Genomic DNA, 20,276 nt, shown 5'->3' on the forward strand with positions numbered 1-20,276 from the left:
CACGTACAGTCAAGGAACCATTGCACCTGCCTTGTAGGGCAGTTGGTCCAACTCCCTGCTTGAGGGATGATATCCAGCGGATCAGATGCAGAATGGGGGTCTAATGCACTGGGGGTCGCCCATGTTAAAATGCGATCTTTCGACTCAGTATTTTTGTGGTCAACGATGTGTTTTAGAAAACAAATTTGATGGGCTGGCTCTGCACAGACTTGTTCACCTGCCGCTTCTGCTGTCCAAAATGATGTGCCTATAGTGAGCAGGGGACTTTGCACGGGGGTCAGTTTTGAGTACAGGGGGCTGTTTCTGGCGAAGGGAAGGGCTGAGGAGCAACACAGTGGGCAAAATGAGATACAGTGGTGCCTCGCTTAACGAATGCCCTGCTTAACGAAAGGTTTTTTCTAGTGGAGGTTGCCTCACTAGACGAATTCGTTTTACGAAAAATTCGTCTAGCGAATCGCGGTTTCCCATAGGAATGCTTTGAAATTCAATTAATGCGTTCCTATGGGCAAAAAAAAATCAATGCATTCCTATGGGATTTGCTAGACGAATTTTTCGTTATAAGAAAAGACCCGTGGAACGAATTAAATTCGTCTTGCGAGGCACCACTGTAAGTAGGGCTGTTTAATTAAAGACTAATCATGAAATGCACTTTTCAGGGGACCCCCAAACAGTCCAAAGATGAGAACACAGCAACTATGTCCGGTGATGCTCAGTAACACAAAACGAGGCGGTTTCCTGTCTGTCTACACTTTCCTTTGAAAAAATACCTGAGAACTTGTCAAGGACCGCGGAACCTAAACAGCCAACGCTGCGTAATGTAAGCATGTAAATCATCCAAGAAACGTTGTCTGTTCTCGGCCTCCCTCAACCCCTTCCATCAACCGGGATCTCTCTCATCAGCTACATTCAGTGGACTGGTTGGCCTTCCAGGAGAAAGAGCTCCCCCTACAGTTTCCAGGTGGCTGCTTCAGCTGCAATTCAGCTAGCTATTGAGCCAAAGAGGAGGAATCGGCGAAGGACCTCTGGATACAGCTTCTCAACCAACTTGGCATGGCTTAAATGCTTTCTTGCTTTCTAGAGGCATGTTTCCCTCTCCGCCCCGCTTTCACCCAAGTCCATTGCAGGAGTAAAAGACTCTGCAAGGCGAGAGATGTACAAGGCAATGAGAGACCACTGGCGGGAGGCAGCTGCCATCTTATTAGCCTGAGTTTGGGAGTTATGGAGAATCCTTCTGTCTTCTGTAGAGCGACAGAGTGGATGCCAGACATAGGCTTCTGCAGTGCTCTTCTGGAACAATCTTTGTCTCTGCTCCTCCTCTCATTGTAAAATGGGACTTAATGTATTTTTAAGAGGCCTGCCTAAAGCAACTCCACACAGAATCCATTTCCCTTTTCTCTTTTCCAAGACAAGAAATCCGTCCTTAAACACGACATTACTTGAAAAAAAATTTGGGGGGAGGCCACACTTTGTGAAACAGGGCCCTGTTTTGAATCAATGTTTCTTCATTTTGGGAGGAGTTTCTACGTGTGTGTATTATTGTAATACAAACAACGTTGCAATGGAACTAAAATGAGTATTTGACACAAAGGTTCGAATGAGTTGAATTTTGCAAATTTGGCAAAATGTGAATTCTCACTGAGTTCGGCAACTTGGTAAGGGAGCAATAGTATATTTTCTATGGGTGGGGTGGAGTACATGGGATTAGATTTCTCTCCAAAATGATAACCATTAATTGGCCAGGCTGAAGGTTATTTCTTCTGCACAAGGAAATGTTGTGGCTGAATTCTGATGGACTCTTGCACAGCTCCAGTTAAACAGCGTTTGCACAGGAGATATTCTCCCAGTGAACTATATTCTCCCTTTGCCCAGAGTGCTAATCAATTCTCCTTGTCAGTTACTCTCTACAATCTGATTTACTGATGTTGGATGACTGGGATCTGAGGAAAATATCGAACTGATATTATTTGCCTAAAAATATCGAAATAATGCAGTTCTAATTAGGCAAACTCAAACAGTTTCCCTCTTTGGGGTTGCCCGAAGCACCAAATTCATTCATGGATGCTATGCAAGTTGAAAAAGCCCTCTTCACTTATTATTTGTAGTTTTAATACCAAAATTTATGTCTGTCTCTCCTAACAACCAATGATCAGTAGGGGAGGGAGGAAAGTATAATAATTAAGATAAACCATAGTGGTTTTTGGTGTTTTTTCAATGCCAATAATTTGAAATAGTAAAAGGGTACAACCTATTTTTATATAAATATAAATATATATATATATTAATATACACCAAGAAAGCAACTATATAAATTATTTTAGTGCACAGAATTTTTAAAGGAATTCTAGAGGAGACGACGTCCAAAATGTTGAGGTGGGTTGTGACTGGCTGGGCGAAGGACTACTGTCTGAAGCTGCAAATCTGCCGGTTGATATATTTGCACAGTCTCTATTCTGCCTTGTGTAACAGCCATTAGACACTAGTTGGGCTTGAAAACAGATGTTTATTTGGAGCCAGTTGGCTCTTGTGTTGCTTTGAATGCACAGGCAGAACAAGTCTTTTTTCCTGGCAATGGTTTTCCGTCGCTGCCCCCAAAGCAGACATTTTGAACGGGCAAGGGGAGTCTTTAGAAAACTGTATGTCTTTAGGAGTGCGTTTGGAACTTGTACTTTGGATATCGCCTCGGACAAATGTAATCACTTTTAGGATTGTCATATGATGATATTTCTACACTTTTAAAGGAAGTTAAGGTCATTTATAGCCATAATAAACATAAAATGATCAGATGCGACTCTTTCTGTTTCTAGGGGTGTTGTTAAAGGGCTGTTCCGTTATGCAGGCATGGCCAAACTTGGCCCTCCAGATGTTTTGGGACTACAACTCCCACCATCCCTAGCTAACAGGACCAGTGGTCAGGGATGATGGGAATTGTAGTCCCAAAACAGCTGGAGGGCCAATTTTGGCCATGCCTGCCTTATAGCAACTTGAGAGAGAGAAAAATCTGTAATATTGCCATAACTTTTTTTCCCTGCACATACAAGTATGATTTTTCACAGAGGAGCAGATTAACTCAAGGAAAAACCTGAGTAACCTTTGGTAGGTCGCTACAAAAATTGCCTATCTCAGATCCCTTTTGTTCTCTTCTTTATCGACTCAGTGAAAGCAGAACGAAATTTTAGCATTGATAAAAAGATTGCATATGAATTTGTAACCTTTAATAAGTTTATCGAACTATGGAATTAATGAAGACATTCACGCAGAACATTCACAGGGGAACCATAGCTATTTTATAACATCACACTATATGCAAATATTCAGAGCAAATATTCTTTCGGATGCAAACTTATCAGTTATATCATTAAAATCAGTAAGCTCCAGTTTATCGTTTTCTATGCAGAGAATGTTTAGATCAGACAATCAACCTATCTTGGGACATTGTTGACCGTAGATTATTCTTTAGTCTAGAAAACCATTGTTTGCCAGTACAGTTTGTAAGCTTTAAATCAGGCATCCCCAAACTTTGGCCCTCCAGATGTTTTGGAAGACAATTCCCATCATCCCTGACCATTGGTCCGTCCTCTTAGCTAGGGATCATGGGAGTTGTAGGCCAAAACATCTGGAGGGCCGCAGTTTGGGGATGCCTGCTTTAAATGCAGGAACTATATAAAAAATTGTTTCCTCGTTTGGAAAAGCTGCCTAAATTTTCACCTCGAATATTATTTGATACGCATCTTGGTGGCTGAAATTTTCTGTGTCAGAGTGAGCTTGTTTGACGAACTTTACTAAACAGTAAGTACATGCTTGTGTAATTGTTACATGGCCGTAGACTCATACGTCACCTGTTTGTTACTAAGCAACTGAGCCTAGATAGTAAAATCTGCCTGTTTTTAAAATTGTTTTTGGCAAGAGGCTGAGGTTACCCTAGATCAGACATCCCCAAACTTCGGCCCTCCAGATGTTTTGGACTACAATTCCCATCTTCCCCAACCACTGGTTCTGTTAGCTAGGGATCATGGGAGTTGTAGGCCAAAACATCTGGAGGGCCGCAGTTTGGGGATGCCTGCCCTAGATTATGAGGTCCTGGGTGCAGCCTGCTCAGCCCGTATGTAAATCCAGCACTGACCACCAGTGGCATAGCATGGGTTGCCCAGGGCCATGCAGAGGGGGCGAGGGATGGAGGAAAACCGACAATTTTGTACCCGGGACAACTGACTCTTGTGTCGTCCCCCCACACTATGCCACTGCTGACCATGGCAACAGACACAGTCTACTCTCCCCATTTCGCTAGTGTAAAAGAGCTGTCAATGGGGCCCAGTTTTCTTGTGCAATTTCACTTGGTTTCACCTAAGGCAGTGCCACCTCCCAGGTGAGGGGGAGAGTAGGTGACAGTGGGAGCACCAATGGAAAGTGAAATGCCAAAATCCCCTCCCCTTTCATTCTGCCATTGGTGTGGCTCCCCCAGCAGCATTCTCTTGGCCTGGCACCCAGTGCGGGCAACCCAGTTGTGCTTCCCTAAATGTGCTGATTATTATTATTATTAATAATAATAATTTATTATTTATACCTTGCCCATCTGGCTTATTTCCTTGACATCTGACGGGAGGATGTGCCACTACCGAGAAGGCCCTCTGCCTGGTTCCCTGTAACTTGGCTTCTCGCAGCCAAAAGGCCCTCGGTGCTGGACCTCAGTGTCCGGGCAGAATGATGGAGGTGGAGACACTCCTTCAGGTATACTGGGCCAAGGCCGTTTAGGGCTTTTAAGGGCAACACCTTTAAATTTAAGAGCTGAAAGAAATACACTCTCCCTCCCCCCCCCATCCCCAAACCCACCCTAATTGTTGCGGAAGAATCTGGGAAGGGAAACAGCTTCCCTCATTTTAAAAAGCTAACAAGCTTCTAATAGCCACTTTGGGCAATCGGCTTAAGCAGTGATTATGCTCCTGTGGTCTAGGGCTTAAGCGGCTAATCGGCTGCTCTTGAGTCTTAAGGAGCTGGCTCCAGGCTTTGGCAGCAGCTGAATAAAAGTGAATCGGCCCACTGCGGCCTTTGCATTCTGCCTGCCCGCAGGCAACTTGGCTCTGAAGACTGGGGGACTGGTGCTGTTCCCTGAGAGAAGGAAAGCCAGCCTGGACAGGCGAGGCCATTCATCAGGAAGCTGTTCTGTGCAGAAGTCAAGAGACAAGCAGTGTGGCAGACCGCCTGACAGCAAGACGACCTGCAATTTTTTTTTTATTTTTTTTTGCGGCGGCAGCACAAGTCTCTGGGTGGGGTAAGTGTACAGCCAAGAAAGACCTTTTTTAAAAAAGAAAGGAAAAGAAATAAGAGGGTATTGTGGGCAACATCCTCCATTCTTTCAATATATTGATTGATATTGAAATACAAAAATGCAGGTGAAACTCGGAAAATTAGAATATCGTCAAAAAGTGCATTTATTTCAGTAACGCATTTTAAAAGGTGAAACCAATATATGAGATAGATGCATGACATGCAAAGCAAGGTATGTCAAGCCTTTATTTGTTGCAACTGTAATTTATTTGTCGTTAGGCGGGTCAATTATAAATGGAATGTAATTAATGAAATGTAATAGCGTTGTTTATTTTTGTATTATTGTAACTATTTGTTTTATTACTGTGGCATTTCCAAAAGAAAGCATTTGTAAAAATTAAAAGAACATTAAAAAATAAAAAGTTGCATTACTGAAATAAATGCACTTTGACGATATTCTAATTTTCCGAGTTTCACCTGTACATAATCGTTTTATAATATACTGAGATAAAACTGTGTTCTTATACTGTAGGCTAAAGTAGCTAAGTCAGAAGGAAGAGAAGTACAAGGAGAAACTTAACGAAAGAGGGGGGGGGAATGGAAAAGAAAAAGGAAAATCTAAAAGATACAGAAGAAAAAATAATAAAAGGACCAGCCTGCAGCTATATATGATATTCATTCCTTAAGATCCAACCATTCTATCATCTATAAACCAGTATTTTATCAGTCTTCAAATCCAGGTGACAGGCAGTTAAGAGGCAAAAGTGGGTGGGGACACCCCTCCTATTTTTAAATGATCATAAACACTCGCCCCTTCCTCCCAGGGCCCAAACCTTTGGTGGGATACTTTATTGAAAAGCATTCTGAAAGTACACTGGATCACAAATTGGCGTGGCAACAAGCAAGCAACCCCACCATTAATAACTCCACAACGACGGCAGCTTTCACACTGGCCAAGAAAGAACAAACGAAGTATTTTCAGTGTATTTAAATATTTATTAAACTCATTCACGATCTGGGGAAAGACACACACACACCCCAAGGATTTTCATCAAGGAACAGAGAAGAAAACGTTTTATAAAATATAACTTAGTGCAGCTGCAAGGACACAACCTCTCAATGCTCAGGCGTTCACCTGAAGAGCTTCCCAAAACTTGTACAGTATAAGAGAACCAGGTTCTCCCAGATGGTTTTCGGGGGGATAAGTAAACCAGGGGCTATAGATGCATTTCGGTTTATTGCATAACGTTTTCCCCATTGCCAATGTTCCTTTCACAATGCTGCACCTGTCGCGTTCAAGAACCTGCGGCCTTTTGACCAATGTACCAAATTTCATTCACACCACTGGGTGTGACACACTGAATGTCAACGGACAATGTCACTCCTGCACATGAATGCTTCTGTTCCTCAATGCACCCATGAAAATGGTTGGAAAGAATTGTATGCTGGCACAACTACCCCCAAATCTCCTCACTTTAACACCTCTGATCTCCTAAGTTGTTTGGGGTTAGCCCCTCAGAAGTGATTAACACAGAAATAAGCGCTAAACGTCCCCCTACACACTGCTGGACTTCCAGAAGTGTCCATCACATTGTGTGAAAGCTCAGCTATAATACATAACAGCCAGGAAAATGGAAAACTGCTATGTGAACGCAGTCTTAAGACAGCTTCCCCCTGCTGTCCAGGGATTTGCAGCATCTCGTGTTGGCATCTAGAAAATTGAAACTTGGATTGCTGCTATTAACGGGGCTTTGCCTGGATTGCTTGCCTCGCCCAGCAAGGACTAAGCAGCGACTTATGCAAGCATGAAACAGGGGTTCTGCATCAAGGGGGGAGAGGATCCTGCTGTTCCCCGGGCTCCAAGTTGCACTCTTCTCTCCCCCACCTCTGTCCTTACAGAATTTAAAAGGTAAAGGACCCCTGGATGGCTAAGTCCAGCCAGGCGACCCTGAGGTTGCGGCTTTCATCTCGCTTTCAGGCCAAGGGAGCCGGCGTTTGTCCACAGACGGCTGTCCTGTGGCCAGCAGGACCAAACCGCTTCTGGGACACCGTGACGGAAGCCAGAGCACACGGAAACGCTGTTTAGCTGCCCGTCGCAGCAGTACCTATTTATCTACTTGCACTGGTGTGCTTTCGAACTGCTAGGTTGGCAGGAGCTGGGACAGAGCACCGGGAGCTCACAGCATCGCAGGGATTCGAAGCGCCAACCTTCCGATCGGCAAGCCCAAGAGGCTCAGTGGTTCAGACCACAGCGCCACCCGCATTCCAGTTACACAATGGGAGGTGTACTGAGCTTCTAACACCTGAAGCTCAGGGAACATTTTTGACTTCATCAAATGCAGCTCAATTGTTTTATACAGCTGTGGGTTCTCCGGTGGTTTCACCCATGCAAACAGCCCCACCAAGGAAGCTGCTTGCCCCCTCAACCCTGCAGAGCCTAACAGGGGATCACTGGACCACTCTATACACAGGTTAACAAAAAAAGGACAAGAGACACAGCTGGTCATTTCTTTCTCAAAATCCCCAACTGCTTTTGTTCAAAGTAGCACCATTACTGCCCCTTGTCTAGGAAAGTTACTTCCTACTTTGGAATTTGCAAGGCAACCAGAAGCAGAAGAGGACCTATTGAATGAGGCTCAGGTCTGGGCCACTGCTCTGACAAGGTTCAAGCACTGAGCAAGAGGTTTCAGAGGTCTTCCCGTTTCAGTGATCTGTTGCTCTCTGATTTAAAAAGCTAAAAGTATAAGAAAGACATTAAAGCAGCCATTAACAACCCAAAGGAAGTTGAGGACTCTTCATCAGCATGACAAATGAGAAAGGCATTCTTATGTGACAGCAGGATAAATACAGACTGACAGTGCTTGTTATTTTCCCTTCCAGAACCAATTACACTCAAACTTCAGGTTAAGTACGCTTCAGGTTGAGTACTCCGCGGACCCATCATTAATCCACTTTCCATTACTTTCGATGGGAAAGTTCGCTTCAGGTTAAGTACAGACTTCCGGAACCTATTGTGTACTTAAACCGAGGTACCACTGTATTACATTTTACTTCTACAAAAATCTATTCCGTGTTCATTTTAAAGCCCCCAAATTTCTACAGCCAATGACATTGACACAATAATAAACCATTGGGGGCAGTCAGTTCTGCAAAGCTGAGCATTCCAGACATTTAGGCCATTAACACTATTCTTTACAGATGAACACACACAATTCTATCGACCGGCTTGTGCTTTTAAAAATTCAGCTGCTCCATGCAAGGTGGCTAACATGATATAGACAGGAGTATCATTCACAATGCAACAGCAAAAGGAGAGAGAAGGGGATGCAGCAAAGTCATCTCCAACTGCAAAAAACATGATAAAAATCAGGCAAGGTTTGCGGGTCAGTGATAAAACAAGGGAAATACGCCCTCACGTTAAATACGCAAATAAATATTGCAAAAGTTAACCCCCCTTTTGGTTGCATTTCCCCCCACAAACATTTGGGCGCTGCTGCTGAAAGAGCAGTGGTCAAGTATAATTTGCTCAAAGCATCTATGCCGTTGTGGAAATATGAAAAGCTTCATGGAGCAGTGGTTTGCTGGAAGGGAAACAAAACCACAGTCCCTGGCTCAGGCGCCCACGTTCACGGCAAACCGCAAAGGTTTGGTTTACTATGACATGCAAAATGCAGCCTCCGCGTTCAGTCCCCGCTTACTTCAAATTGGGACCGAACTTTAGCTGACCACAGCTAGCTCTCAGGTTTTAACTGCAGAGAATCGGGGAACATCCCAACAGAGAGAGAGAGATGGGACGAGGGAGAAAGCCCAAATCATCAACAACCGTAAGACAATAAACTTATAAATAAATAAGTCATGTATTTTATGAACATTATGTACATACAGAATGCAACGTTTTGTGCAAAGGAAATATATATCTCAAACATTATACATCATTTACATGCTCCACAATCAGAGGAAGTGGTTGGAATCTTTCACAGCTTCAGGCCGAAAGGGTTTTGAGTGCTTTTCCTTGGTATGTAGTGTGCTGTCCCCTCCCGTCAAAGGAAGGGATCTAGATGTGTCAGGCCAAGAAAATAAAGTTGCCATTTGTTATCCTAGGATAGCAGGATAAGTGGGTATTTTCTGCTTGTTCGTTACTGAATTTAGGACGGACTTGAGCTGTGGCAGACATTTGGAATTGTCACCGATTCTACTTCCTTTAAAATGCAAAGATCCTTCATTTGGTGAATGGCAGCCAATGAGCTCAAATTCAGCCCACCTTAGAACATGTGGCGACCTGGCGCTTCCATTCACAAAAGCTTAAAAAGCGTCACATGCAATATATATATATATGTATTTCAACTAAGGTGCAGAATCAGAGCTTAGTGCAACTCTAGAAGGGGGCGGGGGGGGGAGTCCATTTGGCATCTGCCTTACTTAAGAAGCCCTCCGTTAGTAGGAGAAGGGATAAGAGTATACAAAATAAGGCCAAGCTAAGGACAGAAAATTCGTAAAAAATATACCTGGCATAGAGAGGTGCAGTTATAAGGCAACTGTAAACCTGTGACGAAGGTAGAACACACAGGAGAATGGCTTCAATTCCTGATTTCTTGGCCAGCACAATCTATTGCCCTTTCGTTCACCTGCCGGAAGGCACAAAACGGACCAGCACCGAGCAAAATGCAACAACGCCCTTTTCCCCTCCCCAAAGTCAGCCTGCTTGTCTCATTGGTTCAGTTCTTCCCCCCCTCTCACCCTCCTGGCAACACGTGACAAGAGAGCCAAAAGAAAGGAATCAAGTGCAAATACAGGAAAATGCAAGGTTTACAAGCTACACGGGTCACAAAGAGAAACGAGAAGAAATCGAACGAAAGGGGAAGGGGAAGAAGGCTGAAAGAGAACTAGCAGCTTAGGGATCCAGGCAGGAGGCAGGACACCTCCGTGGTGGTGTTGTTGTCCTTCCTTTCTTTGGACGCAAGAGAGCAAAGTCACCGTTTCTTCTATGCGGCACGGATGGCAAAATCCACTCCTAAAATTTTCTCCAGCCTAGCTTGGGAGGGAGGGGCCCAGAGGCTCACGAAGGCAAGGCGAGTTCTCAGCAAAGGCTCATGTTCCTGATCCCCTTCCAAGCTTGCTTCATGTCTGCCTGTTGGGCCTTTGGAGAGAAAAGGCTGGGCACAAAGGTCAGCTTGTGAAGAGGAGCCCGAGACACCCGGGTGTGCATCCGGAGAACAGCCACTGCCTTTGTCAAGTTACCGTCCTTCACGTGTGTGAAAAAAATAGTAAGAAGTGACCCTGCCCCAGATTAAAAATGAGACTCAGAGCACATCAGATGTACCAATGCCGTGGCGGCACAGGATACAAAAATAAATATATTGAAACATTAAAACTCAACAAAGTGGCCCTGGCTCGTCTGCTCTGTCCTGTAAAGACAGCTGCTGACTGGTGTACAGTTTCTTCCTTTAAAAAAAAAGGGTGGAAGGTGGGGGACCGAGGAAGGGGAAAAGGTCCATCGAGTCACACAGGAAGTGGCGTCAGACGGCTGAGAGACAACGGAAGCCAGGGCACGCGTGTTCTCCCAGAAAAGCAGCAGCAAAAGTCTGGAGGGAGGCACTACTTGGAAGTGTTGAGCTGGGCTCACGCTGTGTCGTCTTCCAGGCTGACCATTTGTCTCTGTTGGGGAGAGAGATTTGAAAGGAAGTTACTCAAAGGGCTTAGCTAGGTGGAACAACCGTAGAAGCCAAAATCTCTCTCTCTCTCTCTCTCTCTCTCTCTGTAGAAAGTGCATGTTTGTACTTCCACACCTTTCTCCACAACCGCTTGCCCGATCGCCCTCATATTTGGCCACAACATCAGTGTCACATGTGGGAGGGTAACCATCCACTTACAATGGCCAGATGACACACCTAGCACAGGTAAAAACTTGGATTTATGTATATATATATAAATTGCGCCCTCCAGTGGACATCCAACAAACAAAGGACAAACATACTCCCACAATCCCTCATGCCCCAGAGACCACGCCTCCAGCAGGGTTTACATACCACCTCTACTTTGCATCCTACAAACTAGGCCTCGGCTCTACTCTACAGGCTAGACCTCGGCTCCACTTTACATCCTACAGACTAGGCCTCGGCTCCACTTTACAGACTATCCCAAGTGGAGCCCTGGGTGGGGGGGGGAGGGGCCCGAATAGGTAATGGGCTGACTCAGGGTGGGGGAAGTCACAGGGATGACCCGGGGTGGGTGGGTGGGGGATGAGATACCTCATGGGTTGCTACAGGATGGGAGTAATCAGAGGGATGAGGCACAACAATGGGTGTGTGTGGAAAAAACACAAAGTCCAAGGGGGGAAGGACACATCCTCCCCTTTTCCTGGGAAACAAGGACCCTGAGTCAGGCACAGCAACACGTGCCCGGGCCAGATAGTTAAGGATAAAAAGTGAGCCAGCTGATTGAGGAGAGAAACAGAAACCAACTTACTCAAGAAGACAGTGTTCAGTGTTTGGCGGTCTCTCAAAAGAGTCATCTTGTAGTAAGGTTAATGCTTACTGGGAAATGATATACAGACGTACCTTGGAAGTCAATCGGAATCCGTTCTGGACATTCGTTCGACTTCCAAAATGTTCGGGAATCAAGGCATGGCTTCTGATTGGCTGCAGGAAGCTCCTGCAGCCAATCAGAAGCAGCGGAAGTCGTGCCGGACGTTCGGGTTTCAAAGAACATTTGAAAACCGGAACAATCCCTTCCGATTTCCGATCGCCCGGGAGCCAAAATGTTCAGCAACTAAGGCGTTTGAATTCCAAGGTACGACTGGACAATGAATTGAAAAGGATGTTCAAAGTAACTTTTATAAAAACAACAACAACCCAGAAGCTTTTCTTTGGGGAGTTATAGGGACAGAACTAAATTGTATAGAAATTTATTTATGTATGCTACTACAACACCAAGAATGCTACTTGCCCGAAAGTGGAAAGTCCCAGTAAAGGAAGAATGGATACGAAAACTTATGGAATATGCAGAAATGGTGAAACTTACCGGAAAAATCAAGATAAAAAAACTTTTTATAAAAGAATGGAAATGGCTTATTGATAAAAACATTAGCAGGATTATTGTAATAACCTGCAGTTTCATAAGAGTATATATCATAAGAGTATATATTTACGGTAGATAATTAAAAGGGCAAGTTAAATGAATTTGGATATGCAGAAGATATTTGAAAAAATAAATTTAAGGAACAGCAGAAAGAAGGGGAAGGAAGTCAAACTTTGAAATGTTAAATTGATTGAAATGTATAAACTTGAAAAGTATAAATAAAAAGTTTTTTTTAAGAGCAGGGGGGAAAGGAGTCGTCTTGACAGACCCTGAAAATTCACATTATGGATTTCTACAAACAATGAGCATGTACTCATGCTACTTTTGCACAGGGGGCGTTCCTGAAGGGTACTGTTCTTCCGTGCACACCATGTTACAATGATCAGCCATGGCGGGAAGGAATGGGCGCAGGAGGGCTTAAGGAGCGAGGCAGGAAGAGAATGACTTGGGACCCCCACTAAAATCAAAGAACACAAAGCACCCACCACCAGAAGTACAGAAAACTGCAAAGTTCCCACCCTTCTGAACGTCAGCTTACCGACGGGTATGTGTACCCCTCCTGGCTCCGGCAGATGTGAACTTCGTCCTCCGTCGTTTTCTGATAGACAGGGTTGTCAAAATTGATGCTGTTGATGTTCTTCAGGCGCCAGTTCTTCCAAACGAGGAAACCCCCAAAGGAGATTAAACAAAGCAGCACTGGGGGGGAAAAGAAATCCCAGAAAGCAGGGCGTTATTTTAAACCAACCTCTCCGAACTGCTCAGACCACTGACGAGGGTGGTGAATATAGCACTATCTATGTGCGTGGGGCTTCACAAAGAACGTATGACAGGCCTGTACCCCAAGAGGCTTACAATCCAAGTACAGTCATACCTCTGGTTACGTTCGCTGCGGGTTGCGTACATCATGGGATACGAACGCGCCGAACCTGGAAGTACCGGAACAGGTTACTTCCGGGTTCGGCAATTTGCGCATGCGCAGAAGCGCCAGGAGTGCCTGGCATGCTATGGTCCGTGGGGTCACAAAGAGTCGGACGCGACTAAACAACAACAAGAAGAAGCGCCAAATTGCACGACGAGCATGCACAGATTCGGCGCTTCAGGTTGCGAATGGGGCTCCGGAATGGATCCCGTTCGCATCCAGAGGTACCGCTGTACGCTATACAGTATACACACACCTGAGAACTGCCATCAAGGAAATTAATAGAGAATAAAATACAGTGGTACCTCTACTTACGAATAACTCTACTTACGAATGGAGCTCCGTCCGCCATCTTGGATGCGGTTTAGATAGGATTTTTTTCTACTTACGAATTTTTAGATAGGGTTGCTTCGACTTGCAATTTTTTTTATCCCAATGCATTCCTATGGGATTCGACTTACAATTTTTTTCGACTTACAAATGTGTGTTCGGAACGCATTAAATTCGTAAGTAGAGATACCACTGTATGCACCATGACTTACTTGCTACACCAATATTATATTTAGTTCAAGAGCATCCTGAGGACTACTGATTTGGGCTTCTGCCTTGCCTGCAACTATTTATTATTATTATTATTATTGTTGTTGTTTTTATTACAATTACATTTATTGATTGATTGAATTTATATACCACCCCATAGTGGGGTTCACAGAATAAAATCAAGATATAAAACCACAAAGTTAATAAAATAAAAACAACAACCCAATAGCCCCCCTCCCCCCCCCCCGGACACACACACACAAAAACATTTTAAATCTGAAGAAGTGTGCATGCACACAAAAGCTTATACAAAGAACAAACTTAGTTGGTCTCTAAGGCGCACTGGACAATTTTTTTATTTTATATATCGACATTTTAAAAGGGCATAGGATGTAAATCAGATCAACCAAAGGCCTGGTTAAAAAGGAACATTTTCGCCTGGCAAGGAACTTACCCAGTGGTAGGACGATCGAGAGCGCTGGGGGACCCCCTTGCCTTGCCCTGTCTGTTTCAGCAGCAATGCCGTTTCGCGCTGGGGAATAGAGGAAACTTAAAATTAAGCCCTCTCCAGTCTGGAATATCGCTAAAGATGCAGAGGGAAAGGAAGGGGCAACAGGAGAGGAGGAGGAGGAGAAGCTGCGCTCAAGTTAAGTTCTCCTATGTGCATGGCACTTTGCACTCAGGTGCAAAGGGAGCCTTAATGGGAGTGTCACACACTCGGCGCAACTGGCTGAAACTTAAGCCGCTTACCTTGCTGTGACAGGGTGACCATGGGAGGAGTGGTTTGCTCAGAGATGCCTGGGATAAGTTTGCTCAGAATGGTGGCGGCAGCGGCAGGCAGGCGTTCGGTTTCCTGCCTCGGGGCACCGGTTGTGGTGAGCAGCCGGCCCAAAGGTGTGGTTCTCAAGGGAGGCTGCCGAGTTGTTGTGGCAGCAACGGAAGCAGGAGCATCGGGAACAGTGTCTGGGTGGGGAAGACGACAACATATCAGTTCTCTCTCCAAATACACACTTTTGCAGTCATACCTTGGATCCTGAACACCCTGGAACTCGGATATTTTGGCTCCCGAATCCCGCAAACCCGAAAGTGATTGTTCCGATTTGTGAACGTTCTTTTGGAACCCAGGCTTCCGCGATTCAGTTTCCGAACATTTTGAAAGTCGAACGGACTTCCGGAAAGGATTCTGTTCGACTTCCAAGGTACCATTGTACAGTGGTACCTCCGGTTGCGGACCTAATACGTTCCGGGGTGCGGTTCGCACCCCAAAAAGTCCACAACCTGAGCGGAGATAGAGCGCATGCGCAAAAGAATGATTCTGTGCATGCGCAAAGCGCACACAACGCTTCTGTGCATGTGCGAAACACACAGAACACTTCTGCGCATGCGTGGGCAGTGGAACCCGGAAGTAAACACTTCCGGGTCCGCCACGTTCGTATCGTGAAAGAACGCAACCCGCAGCAGACGCAGCCTGAGGTATGACTGTACAGTACTTGTTTTGTGGAAATGGGGATAGTCTCTCTGCAGCCAATCAGAAGCCACTATTTGGTTTTCGAACATTTTGGGAGTTGAACGGACTTCCAGAAAGGATTCCATTCGACTTCCAAGGTACAACTGTACTCATTTTGTGGAAATGGGGGTAGTCTGTCTGTCTCTCTCTCTCACACACACATACACAGATATTTTGTACCCTGGCTGCCAGCTGCTCCCTACACAAAGGCTCGTTTCACCCATTTTGCCCGCTTACCTGTGCTGCAACTTCTCATGTCTGCGGCCAGGTGCATGCCATCAGGACAGGTGCAGGTGTACTTGGCAGAGTGAGCAGTGATTTGTGGGGCAGGGAGACAGAGGTATTGGCAGCCTCCATTGGGAATTCCATTCTTCTCACACCAGTTGACACCTGTTAAAAGAAAAAAAAGTTGTACAAAGGAGACTCGGGATGGCAGAAGTGCCTGCTCAAGTCTTCACCTTCATGAACACAGGAAGAATTCAAGGGGAGCCAGAGATTATCCTCACTGAATGGCATCTCAAACTGTCAGGCGGCAGAGGAACCAACCCCCCGGCAGGTCGCCAGGAATGGACAAGACAAGGAAAAGTCCTTACCATCTGCTTTTATTCAGTATGCACAGAGAGAGGCTTGCGAATGCAGCCTCTTGGAATTACGGTGTTGCTCCGAGTGAATCTCCACCCCCTCCACCTCTCCCACTTCCTCAGGATACATTGCTACGGGTGCTGAAAATTGCCCTCTGCCTTTGAGCTTTTTGCTCTCCTACTTTTCAAGGCATGCCGTGTTCTGGGAGAGGGGCGGGGATCTGGAATGCTTTCTAAAGACAGTGAGTCTGCCAGCTGTTGCTCCCCTAGTGCTTCTTCTTCTTCTTCTTCCTCCTCCTCCTCCCCCCCATTATTTCCCAGGTTTTCCCCTCATCTGCCTCTGAGCTGTGACCTCCCTCAAACCCCTGTCGCAATTCTGAACTGTCCCCTTCTCTGAAAGGGTCAAGGCAGCCTCCACCATTCCTCCTCTGCCCAGCCCCTGACACAAACACTGCACCTTCCCATTCAGTGGGAGTCCTCCAAGACAGAGCAAAAACCACCACCGCTAATAGCAATGGGGCGAAAGCTGTCTAAAGGGCTCTCCTTTTTGGCAGATGAGCAGAGATGGAGTGAAGCGGGCCAAGGGCTGGAGGCAGATGCTGCCACCCAGGGGGGAATTGAGAAAGACAGCTTAAATAGCCCTGCCTTCTGCAGGAAGTGGAAGAAGCCTATACATGGCTGTTCTCCTCCACTGCAGGAAAATAGGGGGTTTTCCCTGGCGGCAGAGGCATAGCTGCCAAGTCTCCCGTATTCTCCGGGAAATCCCTGTTTTTCCAGCTGTTCTTAGCTGAAAAAATGGATTTTTTTGTTTCCCCCCGGTTTATTCTGGCGTGGCGGCCATTTTGGAACAGGGCGGAGCATGCTCAGAAGCAACTTTTGATGCTGCTCTGCCCAGTTCCAAAATGGTTGCAGTGCGACTTCTGGTGCGACGGCCATTTTAGAACTGGGCAAAGCAGCATCAAAAATCACTTCTGAGCATACTCCGCCCAGTTCCAAAATGGCGGCAGCGCTACTTCCGGTCTGCTACTTCCGGCCCGGTCCCTTATTTCTCGGACAGCAACTTGGCAAGTATGGGCAGAGGGCAGCGTGCTAAATTGCTTATCGTCAGCACAAGCGCTGCCCTCACCTTACTGTCCAAAAAGTACAGTGGTGCCTCGCTAGACGAATTTAATTCGTTCCACGGGTCTTTTCTTATAACGAAAAAATTCGTCTAGCGAGTCCCATGGGAATGCATTGAATTTTTTTTCGAATTGTTTTTTGCCCATAGGAACGCATTAATTGAATTTCAATGCATTCCTATGGGAAACCGCGATTCGCTAGACGAAAACGCATTCGTCTAGCAAGGCATTCTCCGCTCGAAAAATCCTTTCGTTAAGCGGAAATTTCGTTAAGCAGGGCATTCGTTAAGCGAGGCACCACTGTACATGGCAAAAGAAAAAAGGTCTGGGGAAGGGAGAGGAAAAATGCATTTAGGCGGTCATGATCAAATACCTTTTGGCTGCCGTACAGAATGAAACAATGTCAGATCCTGGGGTGAATACAGGTCCCCTGCGACCTTGACGATATCGGAGCCGGTCAGGCGGTTGGCGCTGAAAATGGCTTCATTCATGACATCTGTCCAAAACACTTTATCCTGGGTGAAGATTCAGTGGTTCGTTTTTAAACGCAATTCATTGGTTTTCAACAGTAACACCGTGAATATAACCCCCCCCCCAAAAAAAAACCACCCCGCAAAGCAACACATGGGTAACACATTATTGGCTTGTCAGCTCAAAAAGTAACACTAAGATGCATGCATGATAGGTTCACAGATTAATTAGTCCTCTCGATAGAGATATGCATGCGCTATAGAGCGCTGCAGTAGCAGTGCCGACTTATTGATGTGATCAATAAACAAAGACGACGTGTCTAAAAATTTCTCTCTCTTTGCCTGTCCACGGGAAACTCTGCTGTGTCGAGTCAAGCGTTCAGAAAGCGCCGTTTCCCATACACGTGCATACTAGGAATGCAAAGTTAAGATTTTTCTCCTGTTTTCCACCTGGCAGCTACCCCCATCATGACAGCAGCTAAGAGGAGAGAGATTTGAGAGTTTGAGATGGAATCTCAGGGCTGGAGTTGCTCTCAAATATGCCAAAAGTCCTGGTTAAGGATCCAGAAATCTAATTATGATTGATTGTAATAGAAATTTCAGAGAAAACACTTTGCCAAAATGGATGAATCGGGACACAGTCCCAAGAGCCGATATTTAAGGAGGAATTAATTAATTAATACCCTGCCCACTCTGGGCGGCTTCCAGCAAAATATTAAAATACAATAATTCAAATATAAAAAGCTTCCCTAAACAGGGAACTTGATGGATTCTCCTCTCTGGGAAATTTTTTTTAGCCATTGCGGTCAAAGTCTATGTTGGACTCGTTCAGAAATAACTGCAACTGCTCAGAACACTCCTGTCAAGGAGATGAGTCAGAAGCAGCTATTCCAATACCATAATCCTGGGATTCAAGGCTAAAGAAACCAGTTCGGACAGAGGGAATGGTTCATCTGGGGAAAGGGAGAGACCAATCGCTTACATTTATGCTTCTAGCAGGAAGGAGGGATGCACCAGAGAAAAGACTCAAGAGATGCAACTGCTACAGTCTTAAGACAGTGTACCCTAACCGTTTGCCATTCCTGGTGCTCTCGGCCATTTCTGAATCTGCCTCACCTCAAAGACTGTGATGGCAAAAGGATGAGCCAGCTTGTCCTCATTCACAAGGATGGTCTTTCTGTTTCTCCCATTCACATCTATGCTGGAGATGGAGTGGAGCTTTGAGTCTACCCAGTAGAGGCGCTGGTTGGCCAGATCTAAAGACAGAAGGGCAGAAGGTGTCAAAAGTGTCACATGACCAGACACCTGGTCATATGAAAGGGAGCAAGCCAAGCATAAAGGTAGTGCAGAACAGAGAACAAGACACTTTGGGCCAAGAGGGGTTGTAAGTTAGCACTGCATCCCCAAACACCTTTGATACTTGCAACAAACTACAGCATACAGCTTTCAGATGAGAAGGGTTCCACAAACCCTCCAAATCAGGCTGCTCTGCTTTAGTTAGACCCAAGTGCCATCCCATTCCCAAGAAGGTGTTCTTGGCTTTTGGTCTGCTGGATTTCAGAAACTTTTTATCCTAACAATTTCTCAAGAGCGCTTTTGGTTTCTTGCCATTGTTTAGAACTCTGCCCCTCAAAAGCCAGGCCTACAAGGGGGAAACGGGTGGTGATCATAGCTGCTAAGTTATCCCTTTTTTACAGGGATTTTCCCTTATGCTGAATAGGCTTCCTCGCGAGAAAAGGGAAAACTTGGCAGCTATGGTGGTGATCTGCACTCAAAAACATAACTGATCACCTTAATTACCTTTAGTTTTAACAACTATATAGGTAAAGGTAAAGGGACCCTTGACCATTAGGTCCAGTCGTGACCGACTCTGGGGTTGCGCGCTCATCTCGCATTATTGGCCGAGGGAGCCGGCGTATAACTTCCAGGTCATGTGGCCAGCATGACAAAGCCGCTTCTGGCGAACCAGAGCAGCACACGGAAACGCCGTTTACCTTCCCGCTGTAGCAGTTCCTATTTATCTACTTGCATTTTGACGTGCTTTCGAACTGCTAGGTTGGCAGGAGCTGGGACCAAGCAACGGGAGCTCACCCCGTCACAGGGATTCGAACCGCCGACCTTCTGATCAGCAAGCCCTAGGCTCAGTGGTTTAACCACAGCACCACCTGGGTCCCTAACAACTTAAAGGGAAATTCTCACTGCACCTTTTCTCCTTGTGCACAACCCCCCCAAAACATTTGTGAATCCAACTCAGGAGCTTCAGATATTCTTAGGACCAGAGGTTGTTCTGTCCAGCACTCCCCTCCTGTCCTCGCCTGGCTCCTGTGTTTGTGAATGTGCTGCCTGACTCCATCACTACAACTGAGTCAAGGAGGACGACAACACTGCATAGTAAAGGTAAAGGGACCCCTGACCGTTAGGTCCAGTCGCAGAAGACTCTGGGGTTGCGGCACTCATCGCGTTATTGGCCGAGGGAGCCGGCGTACAGCTTCCGGGTCATGTGGCCAGCATGACAAAGCCGCTTTCTGGCGAACCAGAGCAGCACATGGAAACGCCGTTTACCTTCCCGCCAGAGTGGTACCTATTATCTACTTGCACTTTGAGGTGCTTTCGAACTGCTAGGTTGGCAGGAGCTGGGACCGAGCAACGGGAGCTCACCCCGTCACAGGGATTCGAACCGCCGACCTTCTGATCGGCAAGCCCTAGGCTCAGTGGTTTAACCACAGCACCACCTGGGTCCCTAACAACTTAAAGGGAAATTCTCACTGCACCTTTTCTCCTTGTGCACAACCCCCCCAAAAC

At 45.9% G+C, this 20,276-nt stretch overlaps 2 protein-coding genes across 4 annotated transcripts in view; one reads left to right on the forward strand and one right to left on the reverse strand.

Moving 5' to 3' along the window:
- The window catches only part of KANK2 (KN motif and ankyrin repeat domains 2), a 75,601-nt gene extending 72,818 nt beyond the window's left edge, over nucleotides 1-2,783 (forward strand). For all 3 annotated transcript variants that reach the window (XM_035140748.3, XM_035140747.3, XM_035140750.3), the window contains one exon: nucleotides 657-2,783. In XM_035140748.3, the coding sequence (XP_034996639.2) occupies nucleotides 657-716 (60 nt within the window). In that variant the 3' untranslated portion in view covers nucleotides 717-2,783. The remainder of the gene's footprint in view (nucleotides 1-656) is intronic.
- Nucleotides 2,784-6,237: 3,454 nt separating this feature from the next.
- The window catches only part of LDLR (low density lipoprotein receptor), a 38,500-nt gene continuing 24,461 nt past the window's right edge, over nucleotides 6,238-20,276 (reverse strand). The window contains exons 12-18 of the mRNA XM_035140875.3: nucleotides 18,591-18,730; nucleotides 17,378-17,519; nucleotides 15,543-15,695; nucleotides 14,549-14,761; nucleotides 14,253-14,330; nucleotides 12,878-13,035; nucleotides 6,238-10,917 (exon numbers count right to left, since the gene is read on the reverse strand). Of these exons, the coding sequence (XP_034996766.1) occupies nucleotides 10,882-10,917; nucleotides 12,878-13,035; nucleotides 14,253-14,330; nucleotides 14,549-14,761; nucleotides 15,543-15,695; nucleotides 17,378-17,519; nucleotides 18,591-18,730 (920 nt within the window). The 3' untranslated portion in view covers nucleotides 6,238-10,881. The remainder of the gene's footprint in view (nucleotides 10,918-12,877; nucleotides 13,036-14,252; nucleotides 14,331-14,548; nucleotides 14,762-15,542; nucleotides 15,696-17,377; nucleotides 17,520-18,590; nucleotides 18,731-20,276) is intronic.

This window comes from Zootoca vivipara, chromosome 15 (assembly GCF_965207765.1).
Source record: "Zootoca vivipara chromosome 15, rZooViv2.hap1.1, whole genome shotgun sequence".
NCBI lineage: Eukaryota > Metazoa > Chordata > Lepidosauria > Squamata > Lacertidae > Zootoca > Zootoca vivipara.